The sequence below is a fragment of the Vombatus ursinus genome, unplaced genomic scaffold, assembly GCF_900497805.2.
Source record: "Vombatus ursinus unplaced genomic scaffold, bare-nosed wombat genome assembly UNPS02014826.1, whole genome shotgun sequence".
Classification (NCBI taxonomy): Eukaryota; Metazoa; Chordata; class Mammalia; order Diprotodontia; family Vombatidae; genus Vombatus; species Vombatus ursinus.
In genome coordinates, this window is record NW_020954604.1 from 9,367,747 (window position 1) to 9,388,979 (window position 21,233).

General features: G+C 36.9%; 1 protein-coding gene across 1 annotated transcript in view; it reads right to left on the reverse strand.

Annotated features, from left to right (window-relative positions):
* CDC5L (cell division cycle 5 like) overlaps nt 1-21,233 on the reverse strand; it is a 51,767-nt gene that overhangs the window by 11,398 nt on the left and 19,136 nt on the right. The window contains exons 7-14 of the mRNA XM_027838447.1: nt 20,114-20,258; nt 18,134-18,322; nt 15,454-15,602; nt 13,887-14,049; nt 9,921-10,085; nt 9,116-9,196; nt 7,680-7,925; nt 2,527-2,724 (exon numbers count right to left, since the gene is read on the reverse strand). Coding sequence (XP_027694248.1) covers nt 2,527-2,724; nt 7,680-7,925; nt 9,116-9,196; nt 9,921-10,085; nt 13,887-14,049; nt 15,454-15,602; nt 18,134-18,322; nt 20,114-20,258 — 1,336 coding nt within the window. The remainder of the gene's footprint in view (nt 1-2,526; nt 2,725-7,679; nt 7,926-9,115; nt 9,197-9,920; nt 10,086-13,886; nt 14,050-15,453; nt 15,603-18,133; nt 18,323-20,113; nt 20,259-21,233) is intronic.

A 21,233-nucleotide genomic window follows, 5' to 3' on the forward strand; every position in this document is an offset into this window, starting at 1 on the left:
ATCTCCTTATTTTGATAAAAACTGCTGGGAAAACTGGAAAATAGACTAGGTGAAATTAGGCTTAGCCCCACATTTACACAATATTTCACAATACATTCTAAATGGATAAGTGAACTTCCTATTAGAGATCACACTACAAAAAAATCAAAAGTGAAAAAGATAATATATCTCTCCTAGCTATAGGGTGGAGATGTGTCTTAACCAACCAAGAGATAGCGGCAATTACAAAAAATAAAAAGGATAACTTTGGTTATATGAAGCTGAAAACTTCTGCACAGACAACATCAATGCATCCTAGATAAGAAGGGGAAAACTTTGTATCGAACTTCTCTGATAAGGGTTTGGTTTGGTTTGGTATATGTAAATAATCAATAAGTATATGTAAGACTAATAGCTATTCTTCAAAGTAGTCAAAGGATATGGATAAACAGTACTCAAAAGAATTGCAAAATATTCACAAGCACATGAAAGAATGTTCTAAACCACTATAAGAGAAATGCAAATAAACCCTGAGGTTTTACCTCACACCATGAAAACTGGCAAAAATGACCAAAAAATAGTAATAGTTAATGTTGAAGAGGTTGTGGAATGACAGGCACACTAACACATTATTGGTAAGCTGTGAAATGCTACAATCATTTCGGAAAGCAATTTGGAATTATACATATAAAGTGACTAAAATGTCCAGACCCTATGAACCAGAGAATCCATTACTGTGCTTATACCTCAAGGATGCCATTGATAAAAAGAAAGTCCCCATATATACCGAAATTTTTATTGCAGCACTTTTTGTAGCAGCAAAGAATTGGAAATTATGTTGATGCTCATCAATTGGGGAATGGATAAACAAATTGTGGCATATGAATATTATGAAACATTACAGTGCTATAAGAAATTATGGATGTAATGAATACAGAAAAGCATGGAAAGATCTATATGAACTGATGCAAAGTGAAGTAGAGACAAGAAAACAATATACACAGTGACTACAGCAATGTAAACGGAAAGAACTACTACACACTAAAAATCAAAAGTAAATGTAGCAAAATTATAAAGATTAAGTAGGATACAAATGAAGAGATATGAGGGGTTACCCCCAATCCACCCCTCTGTGGAGGTGGAAGGTCCACAGGTATTAAACATCACACATATTTTCAGACTTTTTCAATGTATTGATCAGTTGTGATTTTTTTTCTTCTTTAAAAAGATACTATTTGTTATATGGGATGGCTTTTGGGGAGGGGAACAAGACCAGGGAGGAATACTGGGGGTAACTATGATGATGTAAAAAACAAAAGCTATCCATAACAACTTATTTTTTTTAAAAATGAAGTACACACAATAGAAAATACAGTTCACAGATCAACCAACATTTTCCTATCCCTCTCACTAGAAAATGGAAACAAACACAGAGCAACAGTACACCCTACTGGAAGATATTAAGTACAGCTTAAGGATTCTGTTAAACATAAGCAATGAAGACCTCAGAAGTTTGCTCTGAAGAGGATTCCTACATGAGGAAACCAAACTCATACCTACCCCACCCCCATACCCACCCTGTTGGAGCAGAGCTCTCTAATTTTTAAGTTTGGTGGTTGAACAGGCAACACCAAACAGGAGTCAATATACATGCTTTTATGGAAAACAGATCATTTAAGACTCAGGACAGTTTTCAAATTAAACATATATTGGTGTGATTTTACTCCCAAGAAATAAAATTGTTAAACTCGCCCAGTGGAAAAAATAATAATCATCTCAGCCCAAAGAAGTAAATCTTGGCATTCTAATTATGGAACACTTATCCTTTCCTGTGAGCAGTCTCTGACTCTGAGGTCTCAGGAAAGCCCACCATCACGAACCTCACAAGCAGCCAGTCTGCTGTCCCACAGTTGGCACACCACTGGCAAAAAGCCTACACAGCTTCCGGAATTCAAAACATTCAGCTTATATAAAGAAACCACATGCTGTGAAATTCCAGTTGATACATTCCAACTTATTTCACAGACATGTAAAATCATTAAGCCATAACCCAGGTAAAGCGTCTCTGCCCTACCACTATACCCTAGAGTTTGTGTATACTACTAGCAAGCAAAGGCAGCAGTTTTTCAATTTTGCTCTGTTGGCACTGGGAAGCAAGCCCCTAAGCACAGACATTTCCTGTAAGAGGAAATGCATGATCCTTGATCCTAGAGGAGGGCTTTATGTTGGCCCAGAGACTGTCCAGAGTTAATTCTTCTCAAACCTAAATGCTACAGACTTATAATGGACCTGGGTAATAGTAATACCCTGAGGTCCCATCAATTTCTGTGTTTAATTACTAAATAAGCCCAAGGAGGATTAGGAAACTATTCTGCTTATTTCTCTTTGGCAACTATTAGTGTATGGGCACAATAACCTATTCTAAATTTAAGGCATAACTAATGTTCTCTTATTCTGACTCTTTCAGTAACAGTAAGATTTGGCTTACTAGGGAATCAGTATCATAAAGAAGTCACATTTAAGTAAGAAGAGAAAAATGATACCAACCTCAAGTCTCTTTTCAAGTGATTCAATTCTGTCCTTTTTGCTAGCCAAGTTGGCTCTTGTGTATCGGCTCTGCCCAGGTAGATATAAAACTTGACTATAACATTCTTCCCACACCTGGTTATAAGCTTCATTTGACAGCTCGCCGTGGCTCATTCCTTGCTTTACTACTTCCATCTCCTGTGTCAGAAGGTCTTGAGCCTGTTTATGGTAATAATTTAAATAAGTAAGAATGCCGTGAATACCTGCCATCACCAAGTTTATAATGAAAACTTTAATAAGGATTAGGTTTCTAAGGTAAGGCAAAACTTGGTAGAAGAAACTATATAGCTAGACAAAATGAACTAAGAGGTCTATGAGGTCATATAGATCAGTGATCAAAAAAGCTTAGTCAAATGGCAAATACTATCCATGTTCCCTTTCCTTCTCCTATCTCCCAAACCCTTTCCCTTCATTTATGCCTCACAGACTCTAACAAATACCGTGAATCAGAGCCAAATGGTAGGGTTTTTGTTACTGAAGCAGATTCCCTTCTTTAGGAATACCCTCTAGCCTATCAGAGCATGGAGTCAGGGACATAGGACAAATTTTAGTAAGCTCAGGCTCTCTTATCAACTGTTCAGAAAGACTGGGGAAATCTGCCCAACTTCATCACGGTGCACTGTCAAAAAAGCAGTCCAGACTGATATGTTAAAGTCTACCTTTGCCTCGTGGCCTTTTGCCAGCATGACATATTGCTGATAATAAACTGGCAACTATCCTCTGAATATTGTAATAGGCTTTAAATATTGCTGGTAATGTAGGAAAATAACTACAAGCCAAAAAGATTTTGGATCAAGGCAGTGACCATCATATAAAATTCATATTTAAAGCAAAATAACAGAACATATTCAGAATATGTCATTATTATAAAACATGGCCTATTTAATTTTTCTAAAAGCCTACATTTTCTCATTCTCCTGATTACACTAGCTGAAAATTTTGCCACCACATTTTATATGGTGAGACTCTCTGGGCTTGGTCAATTTTCCTCATTTGGAAAGTAAGGGAAGAGACCTGGATTCAATGATCTTAAAGGCTTCCAGGTTTAAAAATACATGCAGCTAAAAATAAGATTAAACAGCTAAGTAGGGGGAAATCTTTGCAGCAAGAACCTCTGAGAAAGGCCATTTCCCAGATACATAAGGAACTGATTTAAATTTAAGAATAAGAATCATTCCCCAACTGATAAATGGTTCAAGGATAAGAAGAGACAGTTTTCAAAGGAAGAATCTAAGCTATCAACAGCCATATAAAAAATGCTTCAAATGACTAATAATTAGAAAAACGCAAATAAGCAACTTTGAGGTTCCACTTCATACCCATCAAACTGGCCAAGTTAACAAAAATGGAAAATGACAAATGTTGGAAGTGCTGTGGGAAAGCAAGCACATTAATGCACAGTTGGTAAGACTGTGAATTAATCCAGTCCATTCTGAAAACAATTTGGAATTATGCCCAAAATGTTACTCAATAGTGAATTCCCTTTAATCCAGAAATATCACCACTAGGCCAAAACCAAAAAAAATTAATGAAAGAAGAACCAATATATTCAAAAATATTCACAGCAGCCATTTTTGTAGTAGCAGAAAACTAGAAACTAGGGGGCAGTATTCATGAGTTGGGGGAGGACTGACTGCACAAAGTATGGTATATGAATGAAATAGAATATTACTATGCCCTAAAAAATGACGAAAGGGATGGTTTTGGTGAAATCTGGGAAGACTTTGCGAACTGATACTGAGTGAATTGAGAAGAACAAAGATAATTTATGCAATCACATCAGCACTCTAAAAATAAACAACTTTGAAAGACTTAGGAACTCTGATCAACACAATGACTAGCCATGACTTCAGAGAACTGATGCTGAAACATGCCACTCACCCTCCTGAGAGAGAGAGGTGATGGACATAGGGTAAGGGAAGCTGTTTTGCTTGACTATGCATATCTGTTACAAGGGTTTGGTTCTGTTTTTTCTTTTTTCAATGAGACAGAGGAGCCAATTTTTTCACCATGGAAAAAAAAAATTTAACTGTCAAAAAAAAGACACAAAAAGAAAAAATTATTTCACTTTTAAAAGGTTCTTTCAGGTTTAACTGTTTTATAATGATGTGATAAGGAGTCTTAAGAGGTTAAGCTAGAAAGACCTTTAGAGAGCATCTAATCCCAAACTCTCATTTTATTTAAGAGGAAGCTAAAGTCAAGAGTGACATGGCTTGCCCAAGATCACACAAATAATGAGGAGCGGAGCCAGGACTCACACTCACGTTTTCCAACTCCAGGTCCAGTGTCTTCTCCCCCCGCCAACTCCCACCTCACTACTACCCGCTATTTACCCAGACTTGATCCTACTCACACCGTTTCCTTCCCCAGCTCTCACCACTGAATCCTTGCCCATTCTCTTAAAGCCCTGCTCAACCCCTATCTCTGCCAAAAGGCTCCCCTGATCCTCCAGATCAGTCATTATTCTCTTCTTTGAATTACTCTGCACTTTATACAACCCTCTTATGAATAAAACTTTCTCACATTTTGCGCTGCAGTTATCTGTGCTCATGGTACGGTGGAAAGAGCCCCAGCTCTGGAGTCAGAGGAGCTGAATACAAATCACACCCCTGATCACACCTATTACATGACTTTGGACAAATCCCAGTTTCCCCTGAGACCCAGTTTCCTCATCTGTAAAATAAAGGTATGGAGATATGTTGGGGGAAGGTTAGACTAAACGACCTCTGAGGCCCCCTTGAGCTCTTAATCTATGATACGTCTTTTTCACCTAATTACATCTTACATCTTCACAACTGCACAAACTATCTAATTCATCACTATTCCCCACTCCACCTAGTATAATGGCTTATACATAGCAGATGCTAAATAAATATTTGCTGAATTTAACTAAATTAGATAAAGAAACAATGCAGTTTATATCCAAGGGCTAAGTTGTATGACGTAAATAAAAAAGGAGTTCAGAAATGGCAGAGATCAAAGTGGCCAAGAGAAGTGTTTTTTCCTTTGTTTTTCAGTGTTACTATACTAGTGAATAATGGAATTGCTACAGACACTGGAAAGTCTCATGAAATCCCTGTGGACAAAATGGAGAGGTACGGGTGGGAGGAAAATACACTTTGACCAACAGGAAACTGAACAAGAGTGAACAAGCTTAATGACTGATGTTGTCATGAGGATTCCTGGTTCAGGATGCACGAGGTATCCTACGAGGTGCCTAAGATTCCATAACCTCATATTACAATTGTATTCAATATCATATGTGGTAAAAACTCATAATTAAGCTTTTCTGATAACTAGAGCAGAGGCTCAAATTGACCACTACGTAATCAATAAAGAATAAGTTTACTAAAGAAATGTAAGCAAAGAGAAATTATTTCATCTAATTTGAAAACAAATGGTTTCAGAAACTCTAGTGAAGTGGTAATGGCAACAACAAAAAAAAAACCACAAAGGATTCCAAGTAATTAGAATGAGTCAATTCAGAATAGTAGCAAGTTCTCATTCCTACTGTACCACCAATAAGTTTCGTGACCTTAAGAAAGTCACAACCTTTCTAAACTTCAGTTTCCTTACCTCGAAAATTGGTAGGTTGGACTAGACAGTCCCAAAGATCCCTTCCAATTTTAATATTCTATGTTCACTGTATTACAACTAAATTACACTATTGAAAATGTATGTAAAATATAACCCTTCCCCCCAAGAACCTCTACTAGTCAACACTATTAGCCAAAATTGTATTAGTCTACATAATTCATTTCTTCTCCTCACTTTCCCATCTTCCCCCTTTATGATCTTTATTCTAAAAGGGGGTAATTAAATAAATACTGGATTCCTGATCCAAGTCTCATACCCATTTATTACAAAACAATGATTCAGAGCAAAATTAACTGGAATCTATTTCTCATAAAATTTCTCCCTTCTTTGGTCCAAATCTATGCTTAGAATGCAACTTAAACCTTTCCATTTTAAGTAATTATAAATCTGTGACAGGATATTTCCAACTGAAGAGAGAAGAAAAGAAAGATTATCTGCAGGGTGAGTGAAAGGAAGTGCTTAAAATTTAGAATTTCTTTCAAAGTTGCAAACAGTACCTAAAGCTTAAATACTTTGGGACCAGGGAAAAAAGGTTCAGGTGTAAATGCAGTATCAACTAAATAGTCCACCGCTTCACCACAGAGCTGGGGAGCATTCCCAAAGGCAACTACCTCTACTAATCAGTAAACTACCATTAAACAACAAACATTAGGGAAAATGTTTTCCAGCTAGTATCTCCTTCTCCAACGTGAAACTGACTAGATCTTCTTGGGCACTCTGAGAAGTTGCAACTTCTAACAATGGCTATTATGTCAAATCAGGAAAAACAACTAAGGAAAAAACCATGATTGGGGGAAGGGGGTAAGAAAGGGAAAGGAAGGAATAGAAAAGCTTTATACAAGGAAGAGTGTGGTTAATTTTTTAAATTTTCTCTTCAAAGTGGAGAGAAGAAATTAAGTAAGAAAATTACAAAACCTCTGAATTAGTGACGAACGTGCAAAAGAGTATCTCTATGTGCTTACCTTCTCCATCACTCTGAATTTGTAACATTTTATTGAAAGCAAAGTAGCTGCACCATTAAAGCCTAGTAACCAATGGCAGCCGTGATTAAGAACACAACTATATCATCATGGTGATCTTTTATCACCCACCCCACTAACAAGGCCCAGAATTTGAAATTCATGCCAACAAAGTCATTATTTTATTTGGTAAAACTGCTACTCTCAAGGACAGTAAATTTTCTTATATTTTGTGAGAACATAAGTTTTCTCATCTTCTTGGCCAAGAGCACCTAGTTTAAAAAAAGTTTTAAGAAACTCACAGGCCCAATTTTGTAGTCTTCCTTTATTCTAACAAGGGGTAAGACAATAACAAATGAACCAAAAAAGGCTCCTAAATGTGATAATAACAAGCAGTCTACATCATAAAACAACTTTCTCTTTATGCTTAAAAGAACACATGGGTTCTGAATGAATTTTTCAGTTGTTGGTCAGTGTGCGAAAATGATCAAAATTCATCCGTAAGACACAGGATGCAATTTATATCCCTGATATAAAAATATTCCAGTTAAACCATACCTTCTTCAGTTCATCTTTGGAGAATTTCTCATAGGGGTTGTGTTCCAGGTAAGTTATATGCTCAGTACTATTACTTCCAAATCCTAGAGTTTTCCCTTTTTTATTTCCAGCTTGTTCTCCATAAGGATGATGCAGAAGATCATAATGAAGCATTGTGATCATCTCTTTTTTAATTAGTTCTTCACTTTTCTGTAGGTCTGTTAGTGGTGGTTCTACATTTAAGGGTCTTAGGATAGTTTCATTTACCTAAAATTTTAAAAATAAAGGAATTGACTAAACAAAGTCAAATACCAAGGACAATGCAAGTTTATAAAGGAATATTAATACTGCTATTGCTCTAGTGTAAATCAAGCATTTCTTTACTTGTATAAGAAATATATTAATAGACTAAGTTGATAAGTACTGTCAAAATTTCTTAAACCTATAATACAAAAATGCAATAATGTATATGAAAGCAGATAAAATTAAATGGACCAAGTAAAAGTATCAATCATATGAAAAGGGTGGATAGTTACATTAAAAGACTTATTAATTCATTCAACAAGCATTAAGGACTTCCTATCCACCAAACACTGAGTAAGCACTGGGATTACAAAGACATAAAGTGAAATATTTTCCTTCCCTCAAGGAGCTTATAGTCTCTTAGGAGAAAACAACATGTATATGGAACGTTTAACACAAAATAGATATAAAATAAATACCAAGTAATTTCCAGAGCTTATATTCCCTTGGGAGAAAATAATACTCATAAAGAAAACTTATGATAAAATATATTCAAACTAAATATCAAGTAATTTCCAAGGGGAGACAGAAAGTAGCAGTTGCAGCGATCCTATGAAAGGCAACACCAGAAATGAGCTTTGAAAGAAGCAGGAATGCTACAAAGCACGGGTGAGGGGGTCAATCTGTGCAAAGGCAAAGAGATGAGAGTTGGAAGGCTGAGCACAAGGAACAGCACCTGAGCCAGTCTGGCTGACACATAACGAAAGCACTGTGCAACAAGCCTGGAGAGGCAGGCTGGAGTCAGACTGTGAAGGAGAGTCTGTATTCGATCCCAGAGACAAGGGGGAACCACTGGAGTAGCCTGGGCTTAAAGAATATGTATTCGGTAGTTGTGGAGAGGAAGGACTAGAAAGGAGAGAGAATGGATTCAGGGAGACTAATTAGGAGGCTCCCACAATAGTTCAGGAGAGGTGATGAAGGCTTGATCTAAGGTGGTTCCAGTTCGAGAGGAGGGAAGGGGACAGACGTAAGATATGATGGAGAAATAGAATTACAACTTGGAGACTCACTAGCCAGGAGATGTGAGGGAGGGAAAAAGAATCAAAGACGACTCCAAGGTTGAGAACCAGAATGACTCAAAAGATGGTGGTACCCTGAAAAGAAACAATTTAAGTTAAGAAAAGAGAAAGATTGAGATATTTTCAAATTTTTACCTCTGAAGGTCTTGGCAGATCCTTCTGAACAGCTTTGTGCATTCGTTTCAATTCCTTTACACGTTCTGCATCTCGGATAGCCTAGAACATTTAAAAATACCCATTAATTCAAATACACCATAATCTGACATTTCCTAATAAATGTAAATTGAAAAGAATCACCTGTTAAGAGATATACTTACTTAGCTTCCAATCTCTAAAGCTATAGAAAGCATTCTAGGTTTGAAGTAAGGAAATTTCTACCATTTTCTCTTGAGACAATAAAGCCATAGATAGCAAACTACATTTCCATATATTTTCCACATTTCTGAGACTAAGGATGTGCTTCCATTGCTGAGAACATTTCCCAAACCATACTGAGTCTCCCATCCATTAAACATTCTTTCCTTTCTTCAACAACAACAATAACAAAATTCTAATCTTTCAGGAAAGAGACTTAATAATTTCCACTGTCCTCTTCTCTTTCACCTTAAAAAAATTCTTGAGACAACAAAGTCATATGAATCAAGCCATTGCTTAACAGATAAAATGTGAGCAAAATACCACTCATAAAGATTCATTACAGTTTCTAAAATGAGAGAATATACATCAAAGTAGACAGGGACATTCACCATAAAACTAAACTATCCAAAATTTCATAAAATAGAGATAATAAAAGATTAAAGATATGATTATCTATTATTTTCAATCCCATTCAAACTCCCTGAGGAAAAAGCTAAATCCCATTTATCCAACATGAGAGTCAAGGGACTTCCTAACCTGGGGAATGTAGGCCACAAACTTTATTTTCTTACAAAAATGTTACCTGCTTTCGAGCATCTACATCAGCAGCATCTTCTACATAAGTTTCATCAATCTCACGGTCTTCTAGCTCCTTCTCAGCATTTTCTGGTAGAACAATCTCAAAGTCATTCTTAGGAGCAGGAAGGCCCATCAACCCTAAACGGAGATGCTCACGAGATTCTCTCTCCTGTTGAAAATAAATGAAGCTTTTGAAGTCACACATGCATTAGTAAATAATCAGATTCAGTGTGAGTTTCTCCAAACAGAATTACTAACTCAATGTTTACTTGATGAACAGGGATTTCCAACCTCTTAAGGATGTCCTTAGTTAGAACATCCTGGATGTCATCTATAAAGAGATGATAATGGAAGCCATAGGAGCTGATGAGGTCACCAAGTAAAAACTGTGGAGAGAGAGGAGAGAGGGAAAGAGATAGGAAAGGCTAGAGTCCAGGACAACCTTGGAGGACAATCACAGTTCAGATGCAGCACAGCAGCACCATACTGGTTTGTGACCCACAGTTTAAGAAGCGTTGAAGGGGTCGCTAGTGAAAAAAGTTTAAGAAGCCCTGGCATAGAGTGCAAAGAATACCATGGAACAATACCCTCTTACAGTACTACCATGCTATGAATGGCTACAGGCAAATGTGAAACACATCTGAATTTCCATTGAAAATCTGGTATTACTGGGTTATTCACAGTACAAAACTAATGAATTATATTAAAAAAGGGGGGCAGCTAGATGGTGTAGTAGATAGAGCACCGGCTTTGAAGTCAGGAGGACCTGAGTTCAAATCCCGCACCAAACATTTAACACTTACTGGCTGTGTGACCCTGGGCAACTCACTTAACCCCAAATGCCTAAAAAAATAAATAAATAAAAAATAAATTTTAAAAAAAAAGGAAACTACTTCATGTTTCTTAGATGAAAAGAATTCAACAAGAGTACAGCTAAGGCATGGTAAGATTATAATTTTTAAAAGTCTCATAGCACTTAAGACAAAGCAGAGACACAAAAGGAAAACTACATTGATAAATCAATGCAATCAAGATTATGGGTAAATTAACAAATGGTCTCCTAAAGTACACCAATATTACTACATTTCTAAATTCATTCTGTCGAATCAGAAGTAATTACCTGATATGCAAGTACAAGTAAGCTATAACAGACTGCAAAGGGGACCCAACTAAAGAAATAATCAAGTGAACCTGGAAGACAGAGATGGAAACTGTGTATGTGTAAGACTCAATAAACATTTATTAATCACCTATTACACACCAAGCACTGAGGATACAAAGAGAGGCAAAAGACAGTCCCTGCCCTCAAGTAATTTACAATCTAACAAGGGAGACAACATGCAAACAACTACATACAAAAAAATGCTATATACAGGATAAGTTGGAAATAATTGATAGAATGAATTAAGGGGGATCAGGAAAGGCTTCCTGTAGAAGGTAAGATTTTAGTGTCATGGGATTACTGCATGGGGTTAGAGGATGAATGGGGAGGAAGTAAAGTATAAGGAAGGTGGGGGGTTGGGAGGCACACCAGGTTACGAAGGGCTCTGAATGCCAAACAGAGGATTTTATATTTGATTCTGGGAATTTATTACATGACATGGTCAAATCTGAACTTTAGGAAGATCACTGTGACATCTGAGTGGATGGACAAGGGAGAGGAGAGATGCGGCAGGCAGATCCACTAGCAAGCTACTGCAACAGTCCCAGTGTGAGGTAATGAGGGCCTGTACCACAATAGTGGCAGTGTGAGAAAAGAGAAGGGGGCATATTTGAGAGGTGTTTCAAAGGTAAAAGTTGACAGGCCTTAGGCACAGATTGAATGAGAGGTGAAAGAGAATCAAGGATGATGCTTAGGCTGTAAGCCTGGGCAACTGGGAGCATAGTGGTACCTCCAACAGTAATCAGCAATTTGGGAAGAGGGGAGGCTTTGGAAGAAAAGGGGAGTTCAGTTTTGGACATTATGAGTTTAACTTGTCTACAGGACATTCAGTTCAAGGTGTCCAATATGCAGTAAAAGATGTGAGACTGGAAGTCAGCAGAGAAGTTAGGACTGGATAAGTGGAGTTGAGAATCAACAACATAGAAACGATCATTGGATCCACAGGAGTTGATAAAAGCTCCAAGTGAAATAAAAAGAGGGCGAAAAGGGTCCAGGGCAGCAGCCTGTGGAACGCCCACAGTTAGCAGTTCTGACCTGGCTGAAGATCCAGCAAAGAAGACCAAGAAGGAATGATCAGATAGTAGGAAAAGAAGCAGGAGAGAGTGGTGTCCTAAAAATCTAGAGAAAAGAGAGTATCAAGAAATGAGTGACCAACAATGTGAAAGGCTACAGAGACAATTATATCTGACAATTAAAAGATCATTAGAAACTATGGACAAAGAAAACAGTTTCAGTTGAATGATGAGAACAGAAGCCAGATTGTAGAGTTAAAAAGACAGTGAGAGGAGAGGAAATGGAAGCACTTATTGTAGATGGTCTTCTCAAATAGGTTATCCATAAACCTATGGATAGCAGAAGAGATATGGGACAACAGCCCAGACCCCGAGTCACTGCTCTGCCACGCTCAGCTCTGTCTGGGTCAACTGGGAAATAGTTTCAGTTAAACGACGAGATCAGAATCCAAACTATAGATCATTAAGAAGAGAGTGAGAAGAAGAGAAGTGAAGAAGGGTTTCCCAAGAAATCTAACCACAAAAGGTAGGGGAAATATGGATAATAGTTAGTGGGGATGGATGGATCAAGTGAGGGATTTTTGAGCATAAGAGAGACACGGGCATGTCGGTAGGCAGCAGGGGAGCAGCCAATAGACAGGGAGAGATTGAAGGTAAGTGAGAGAGAGGGGATGATGGAGGAGGCGATCTGCTGGAGAAGATGGGATGGAATGGAATGGAATCATTGGTGCATGTAAAGGAGTTTGTCTTGGCAAGGAGAAGGGCCACTTCTTCATGTGACATAGGGGTGAATGAGAAGTCAGTGACAGAAGACATCGGAATGATGTGAAATGAGACAAAGGGAGAAGAGGGAGCTCTTGGCAGATGGCCTCAAATAAAATATAAGATAAGGCTCTCAGCTGAGAGGGAAGGAGGAGGGGAACCATGGAGAGATCTGACAAGGGATGAAAAGGTTTGAAAGAGCTTCTGTAATGAATGGATAGTAAGTTAATTAGGGAGGTATAAAAAGATTACCTAGCCACAGTGAATGCCCAGTTGAAGTCATGTAACATAAACTGTAGTGGACACTGTCAGCATGGTTTCATGATTTTCTCCAGCTTTATTCAGCAACACATGTGGAGGAGTGAAGGAAGAAGATGGTGAGAGTGATCCAAGGATAAGGCATGGCAAGGTAAGTTGGTAATAATGGAACAAGGGGCACAAAAGAAGACTTTGTATGTGTGTTATTTTGCATCCCAGAAACAGAGCCTCTAGCTTTTAAAATTTCTGCACATCATGTCACAAAAAGATATCACAGATCTCATCAGTAAATATTAAGACAATAAAACCCATCATTTGAACTAAAATTATGTCAGATTGGGCCTCTTCTTAAAATTATTAAATGCAGAAACCGAGAAAAAAGACAACTATGCAATATAACAAACAAGAAGACTTTCGAACAAGTTTAAAGAAAACAGAGCAGTCAAGAATATAATGGACAAAAGATAAAGTGAGATCCAATCCAAGAAGAGGACATACCATTATCCATAAGCATTTGTTGTACTACTGAATATTTAAAAAAAAAAAAAAAGATGAGGATGCTCCTATTCCAATTCCTTCAAAACATTTTTCCTCTCTGTTTTCTAAGTGTAGATTTTGAAATATATTTAACAAGATTTGAGAAAGAGAAAGAAGTCCCATTTTACAAGTTTATCCAAAACTCACTACTCATAAGCACTAAATGATGAAAGAAGATGAAAGACAAAAGAAGATGAAAATAAAAAAGATGAAAATGGAAACTATGTTTGTTTCTTACCATCTGCTTCACATACGAGGGGTCATTGTAATCTGCCAATCCCTCTTCAGGATTTATGTTTAGTTTGTCCCTTAAAGGGGTTCTGCCTGGGGTAGTGCCAACAACTGGTTTAGGAGTCATTCCACCTCGAGGAGTCAACCCTTCAGCTCCATGAGAAGGAGTCCTGGCAAAATTAAAAAACACAAGTTATGCCACAACCTCACGTTGGTAGTGCTTTCAAACTTCTTTCCCATATATTATTTTGTAGGAAAAAGAAGAGAAGACAGAAAAATCAGTATGTACAAAATTCAAGTTTCCCTTCTCAGTGTGAAACCAGACCTACAAGAAAATAAAAGGAATAAAGGCTAGGTTATATAATTAAAATTGCTGTCTGCATCTTTAAATTTTGATTAACAATTTAAGGAAAGTTCTTAAAACAAAAAGAAAGGAAGATTTATACTGGCACCCAAAAAATGTAACATGTTATAAATCTCTGGCAGCAAACCTTACATTCTCTGAAAATGAGGAAATTATTCACTGAAGAATATTATTCACTGCCTTACAATCTTTAGTTGGGAAGACAAAAGATCCACATATGAAAAGGGAAAGTAACAACTCTTACAAAACCTTTCACAAAAGGTCGACGCCAGTTATCTAAGAGGCAACAGAGAATAGCTGATAGAGAGCTGGCCTTGGAGCCATTACAAAAGAACTGAGTTCAAGTATCACTTCTGCCACCTATGGACTGCATGACCAGGCCAAGTCACTTAAACTCTCAGTGCTCTAAGCAGCAATCTAAGACTACATATTGCAGAAAAGATGCTGGTTTTAATTGCTGGAAGAAGTTTCCTCATCTAGGAGCTCCCTGATTAATGAGATCATAGGTCTGATCCTTAACCCTGGTAAGGATGCAACTGTCTGTGTGTTTGCAAAATTATCATCTTACTAAGTTGCAATAAATGGAAACATATTCCTTGTCAAGTAGCCAATAGTATAGACCTAAATTGGTCAAACTAAATCTCAAAAACGATTCTAATGAACCACAAATTCAAATTCCTTTTAAAACAACACACACTTAGCTCTACAATCTTTCAATGAATTTTTTCTCCCTTAAAAGATGGTAACAACCCATGCTCTCAGAAAAGTGCTGCCTCCTCTAATAATAATCCCTGGATGATCCTGGACAGGTCACTTACCCCTCTGAGCTTCAGAATTCCCAATCTGTAGAATGGAAGCAATGATGCTTGTGCTACCCACCTCCCAGCTGTTGCAAGGGAAGCAGTTTATCCACTGTAATGCACCAGAGATGTATAAGCTTCTTCTGGTAATTCACCAAACAACTCTTCCACTTTAGAAAAAGAAAGCGGCTACAAGAATAAGATAAAACACTCTAAAACTAAATTCTGGTGGGTTATTTATGCATTCAGGTGGGTACAGAAATAGGGAAGATGAAAGCTAAATTGCGTTGTCTTTATTCTGTGTCCATCTCAATAAAACAAACAAATTGCCTAATACTGAGGATTCAGAGTTTTGGGTTTTGTTTTGTTTTTTTTTATTACAAACTGACCCTATGATGTGCTTACTGTACCTGAATGGGGTAGACAAGACTGTGTTTGGCGTCTGGATGATCTGTCGTTGAGGAGTCACACCAGAAAAGTCACTCTCGTGCAATGGGGTATTAAGACCACCTTTCAGTGGGGTGTCCACATTGGTGAGAGCCATTAAGTTCTGTGCTTCCTATTTAACAAAAAGCTTAAATAAGCACGTTTCAAATAGACATTTTAGGCGATATGAAGACCCTTTAGAAGAGATATATTTATGTGATGCATACCACCATATTAATATTGCTTGAACAATATTCAATTGTTCATTGAAATGAACAATTCCATCAAAATCCTCTCACCTAAAACAAAAAGAAATTAAGAATCCTGGAATGTGACAGTATTTAGTATCTCAGTATTTTCTTTCAATCTGCCACATACCACATCAGAAATTTTGCAAAAATGTTTTATCTTTCAAGTCATGCCTTTGTGTCCTAACCTATAATAACTACAAGCCAAAACCTTTACTAGCTGCCAGACCACTCTGTAAAGATGTAAACATGTTAAGAAATCAAGTGTTCTCCTGAATTCGAAAAATCAGAAGACCCACATTTTATTCCGCATTCTGGCTTTGTTTATTTTACCACTCTTCTTTGACCACTATCGAACAGGTGATATATTTACTGGAGCCCAGTCAAAGTGGTCTCCTGGCTGTTCCTCAACACCCCATCTCCAAAACAGAAGCCTCTGTGCCGGCTGTTCCTCCTTCCTGGAGGGCACTTCCTAATCTTCTCTACCTCTCAGAATCCCTTGTTTCCTTCAAGACCACCCTAAGCATGAAGCCATTCCTGAATCTTCCAGCAATTAGTTCCCTCTCTCCCAAAATTAATTTCTGCTTACTTTGTATAGATTCTTCATACACTTATGGACATGTCTCCCCAACAGGATGTCAGCTCCTTGAGAAGAAGGATCGTATCATTTCTGTATTTGTATTTCTGCACTTATCAGTGACAGGCATATAGTAGACATTTAATAAATGCTGGTGGATTAATAAATTTTTAAGAATTTTGACGAGCCTGATATTTTTCCACCATCCTCACTTTACAGATAACCATGCTGGATTTCAACTGCAATCTGAGTAAATTGCTTAATCAATTCAATTCAAACCAAAAAGCATTTGCTGTCTACAGATAACAGAAACAAAAATGAAACTGTGCCTGCACTTAAGAAGTTTGCTTTCTATTAGAGGAAACAACACACACAGAAAATTAAATACAAAAAATGTACAAAGTAATGTCTGAGCACTAGCAAACGGGGATTGAGAAGGGCTTCCTTGGGCTGTACTTGGGCTAAGTTTTAGGGGAAGTTCAAGAGTCTACGAGGTTTGCAAACTAGAATCCCTAGACTGATCACTGCACTTTTCATTTTGTAAAAATAACCAAAACTTGAACAGGTTGCCCATTGACAGTTACCATAATGTAGGCAATATACATTCTTGCTCCACTTGAGCTTTTCCTACGTTGATCATTAAAACAATCTCTTTTTGAGTGGTCATGAATCTCATTAAAAATTCAATGTAGGGGGCAGCTAGGTGGTGCAGTGGACAGAGCACCTGCCCTGGAGTCAGGAGGACCTGAGTTCAAATCCAGTCTCAGACCAGACACTTGACACTTACTAGCTGTGTGACCCTGGGCAAGTCACTTAACCCCAATTGCCTTGTAAAACAAAACAAAAAACAAAAACAAAAAAATTCAATGCAGTATTCAGAGTTCAACGAAATCAGCACAAAATCATCTGCAAAGGAGAACATGATCATAGCATGCACATGTCAGCCAAGTGGCTGCAGGAGGGCCTCTAAGGATGGAATCTGTTCCACTAAGTCTTGTTCTCAGTTAAATGCTTATTTGTAATAATAATAATTTTTTAAAAACAAGAGAATCTTTTATTCTCTATACCTCTCATTCAACTATATGACTAGCTACGATCTGCTATAAAGTATCATCTACGAAACAATGACTTTTTTCTTCTCATGTTTTCATCAGAGATATACTCAAAACATATACATACCATTTCATCACAATAACTAAAAGAAATTTTACCCCCAACTTTACAAATTCTTCTAAAATTCAAAATGGCTAATTAACTTTGTAGAGGTCATCCTGCTAACAAAAAAAAAAAAAAAAAGTAGCCAGAGATTTGAATCTAGGGCTCATGTCTTCTGGCCCATATTCCCAATACTCTACTGCCCCTCCTTAGCAAAGCCACAAACTCTGCAAATAGTCGGCCAATATTACTAGATAAAAACTATTAGTATGGATATTTTTAAAGTATTAAAATAAGTGTAATCATTCAAAAGACTGAGTAAATGAAGGCTTTGGTTCATATACTTTAAGTAAAATGGATTAAAGTAATGGCAATCAAAAAGGTGTTTCTCTTTTAGAAAGTAAAGTTGAAATTAAAATAATTAATCTTTTAAAATTAATTAAAATTAACATTTTAATTAAAAATAAGTAATCTTCAAATAAGTAGTCTTCTAATTCTTAGCTTGAATTAGACAAGAGGTAAATGTCTATTAAACTGTGATCTCAAAAACCTAACCTCAAGCTACCTGCCCTAAAAGACAGATTTATTTAAAAAAAAAACACCAAAATATCATGTTCTATTTCATAATATAAAACTATATATCTTGTATTATTACATTGTACAGTACAGGGTAAATGTACTCACCTGCAGAATTCGATCTTGGGCAGCTGGAGTTTTGGGTGTCCTCAGAGCAATACTATTGTTGGTGACATTATATTCAGACAAAAGAGTACTGGAAGCAGAATTCATTATGCCAGATTCCTCTGCTGTTTGACGAGCAATTTCACTTGCTTGGCCAACTTTTACAACTTCTTGAAGTTCTGCATCTGAAATCTGAAAGGAAGTAATCAACAATCTAAGTAATATTCTAATCCCCAAACTAACACAGCTTGAAATTTACAAGGATTAGTTCTAGAAGGGAACATGGAAGCAAACACCATATTTTGTTATTATTTTATCATTATACCTTTCTAAAAAATTGTAAATAATTTGGAATTTATGGGTTTATGCAGATTTTTATTTTATTTGAATATAAATTTTATTGATGGTTCCTAAACTTACAATAAGTTTTTTTTTTAAGTTTGGCTATAAAAGTTTTTAAATGATAACCCCCTAAAAAAATGCTTAATACATTAATATATTTAGACTCATACATAAAGTTTTAAGGTTATCTAATGCACCAGCTCTTTCATTTCATAAATGGGGAAACTAAGGCTGACAAAAATAAGATGACTTGGCCAATCACCCAACTAGTTCATGGTAAAGACAGTACTAAAACCTAGGGGTCTTTATAATTAGTCTGAGTACTGCAAAGAAGTCTGAAATGATGGAAATAGAATTAAAGTATTATTAATTTGCCAATACAGGACTTTTTTTTAAATCCTGAGAATCAAGTAAAAAAATTTACATAAGACCAGGGCAAACTGGGTTAAAGAATCATCAGAAATAGAGGTCTATTTTTCATTAACAGCAATTACAAAGTCATTTCATCAAAACTAAAATTCTAATGAATTCTAAGAAAAGTACTACAGGTAAAGCTTCATTATAATGAATAACAGTAGTAATAGTAATTCATTCTGTCTACTGCTTTAAGAAGGAGCACAGGATCATAGCTTTAGAGTAGACAGAACCTTAAAAGTCATTTGGTATAAGAAGTACTGAAAGGTGAAGTGATTTGCCCCATATTGTCTAGATATTAAGAAGTAGCATCCCTATTCAAACGCATTTCCTCTGATGCCAAAGACAGCACTCTTTCCAATGCATCACACTAAAATATGACAAAGCTAATTCATGTTCCTACAGCCAGCCCAAAAAACTCAATGTTCCCTGGTATTCTATGTATATTTTTTTTCCACTTGGTTCTCAAGATTTTTTTTAAAATTCTGCACTGGCAAATGAATAGTACTTTAGTTCTCTTTCCACCATTTCAGATTACTCTGAAGTACTCAGGCTTCTGTTGATCCATTTACTCTAGCTTCACCAATCACAGTTAAGCTGAAAAGCTCCTGGCCCCTCTGCCTCATTCTAAACTGACTACGCAAAGAAAAAATTTTATGAGGCTGGAAGACAGCTATATGGGGGCTGTTATTCTGAACAAAACAGGATTTTCCTTGGTGTTAGGCTGCATTTCTAACCAACCATCCCTCAGATGAAATACCTCAACTAGAGGCAAGAAGAATATGGGAGAAGTCAATAGAGCTAGCAGGTTCATATCCCAACAAAATAACATAACATATTCAGTTTCCTTCTCAGAAGAAAGCAAAAGAAAGGCAAAACACTTTTCCAAGGATTCAACCATGGTCTAAGGCAGTCACAGCATTAGCCAGGCTCCATGGATCTCCCAGGTCCAGTGTGTGGAAGTATCTGAAGCCAGAACAGACACTAGTCTTTCTAGGGATCTTAGCTAGAAACAAGTAAATATGTTTTTAGTGCTCATCAGACACCACAAGATTGTATTGTAGCATATCATAGGAATTCTTTTCCAGGAGCCTCCAAATTTAATAAGACAACCAATAAGTAAAGAAAAATGGGTAAAATTCAGGGAGCTTGCACTTTGGATATCTATCATAAAGGCTGCATATGGCCAATGGTTAACATAGTGAAAAAAATCATTTTGCAATTTACCTGAGGTGCAGGAAGTACTAATTTGCTTCTCTTTTTAGTAAATTCTGATACTCCACTGGTCTGAAGAATAGCCGATGGCAAATCAGACTCCTTCTTTCTTTTCAAATGTTGTTTGTCTTTCTTCCTATCTCTACTTTCCTTTTCACTGTCATGAAGCATAGGGGAGGAAAAAAAAAGAAAAGGAGTTACATAATTTCCCAAGTGAATGGTGATACCAAAAGGTTGCCTGCCAAAAGTCAAAAAAGTCACGAACAACTTTTCCATCCTAAAATGCATTGTTCTCAAACACCGAGTCAAATCAAGTCAACAAGCATTTCTTAAGCACCTACTACTTGCCAGGCACTGTGCTAAGAGCTGGAGCTACAAAGGCAAAAAACAGTCCCTGCTTTCAAGGAGCTCATAGTCTAATCCAGAAAAGAATAGTCCTCTATATTTATTTAAGAAAACAAAAATCAAGCAAAACAGAAAATGAGCACAACAAAAAAATTTGCCACCAAAAAAATTTTTAATAGCACAAAGGAACTGAAAACGCTAAAATGTCACAAGGCAAGAATATTCCCATAATATACTCTCAAATGGATTTTTTTTAGGTAGCAGGAGGGATTAGAGTTATGATTTAATTGGTGAAGGCAATTCCTGAGGAGGAAATTCCATTTACCAATGCAATTCAACAATGATTCTGTAACATACAGTCTTAGAGGCTTGCCCAGACACCAAAAAGATAAGTGACTCTCCCAGAGTCACAGGGACAACAAATGTCAGAAGTGGGACTTGAACTTATGTCTTCTTGACTCCAAGGCCAGCTTTCTAGCCATTATGCAATATTGTCTCTCTTGATAATTTCTCTAAATGTGTCATTTTAGCAAGAATTAATGCTGTCAAGAAACTCACAAGACCAATTAAAAATAATGCGTGAAAAAAAAAGACCGAAGAAATCAAGCTAGAACGAAGAGATACTTTAAAAAACAAAAAAGATCGGAAGGCTAGGGATGTATTGTTGCTCAGTCATCTCAGTTGTGTCTGACTCTTCGTGGCCCCATTTGGGGTTTTCTTGGCAAAGATACTGGAGCGGTTTGCCATTTCCTTCTCTGGCTCATATTACAGATGATGAAACTGAGGT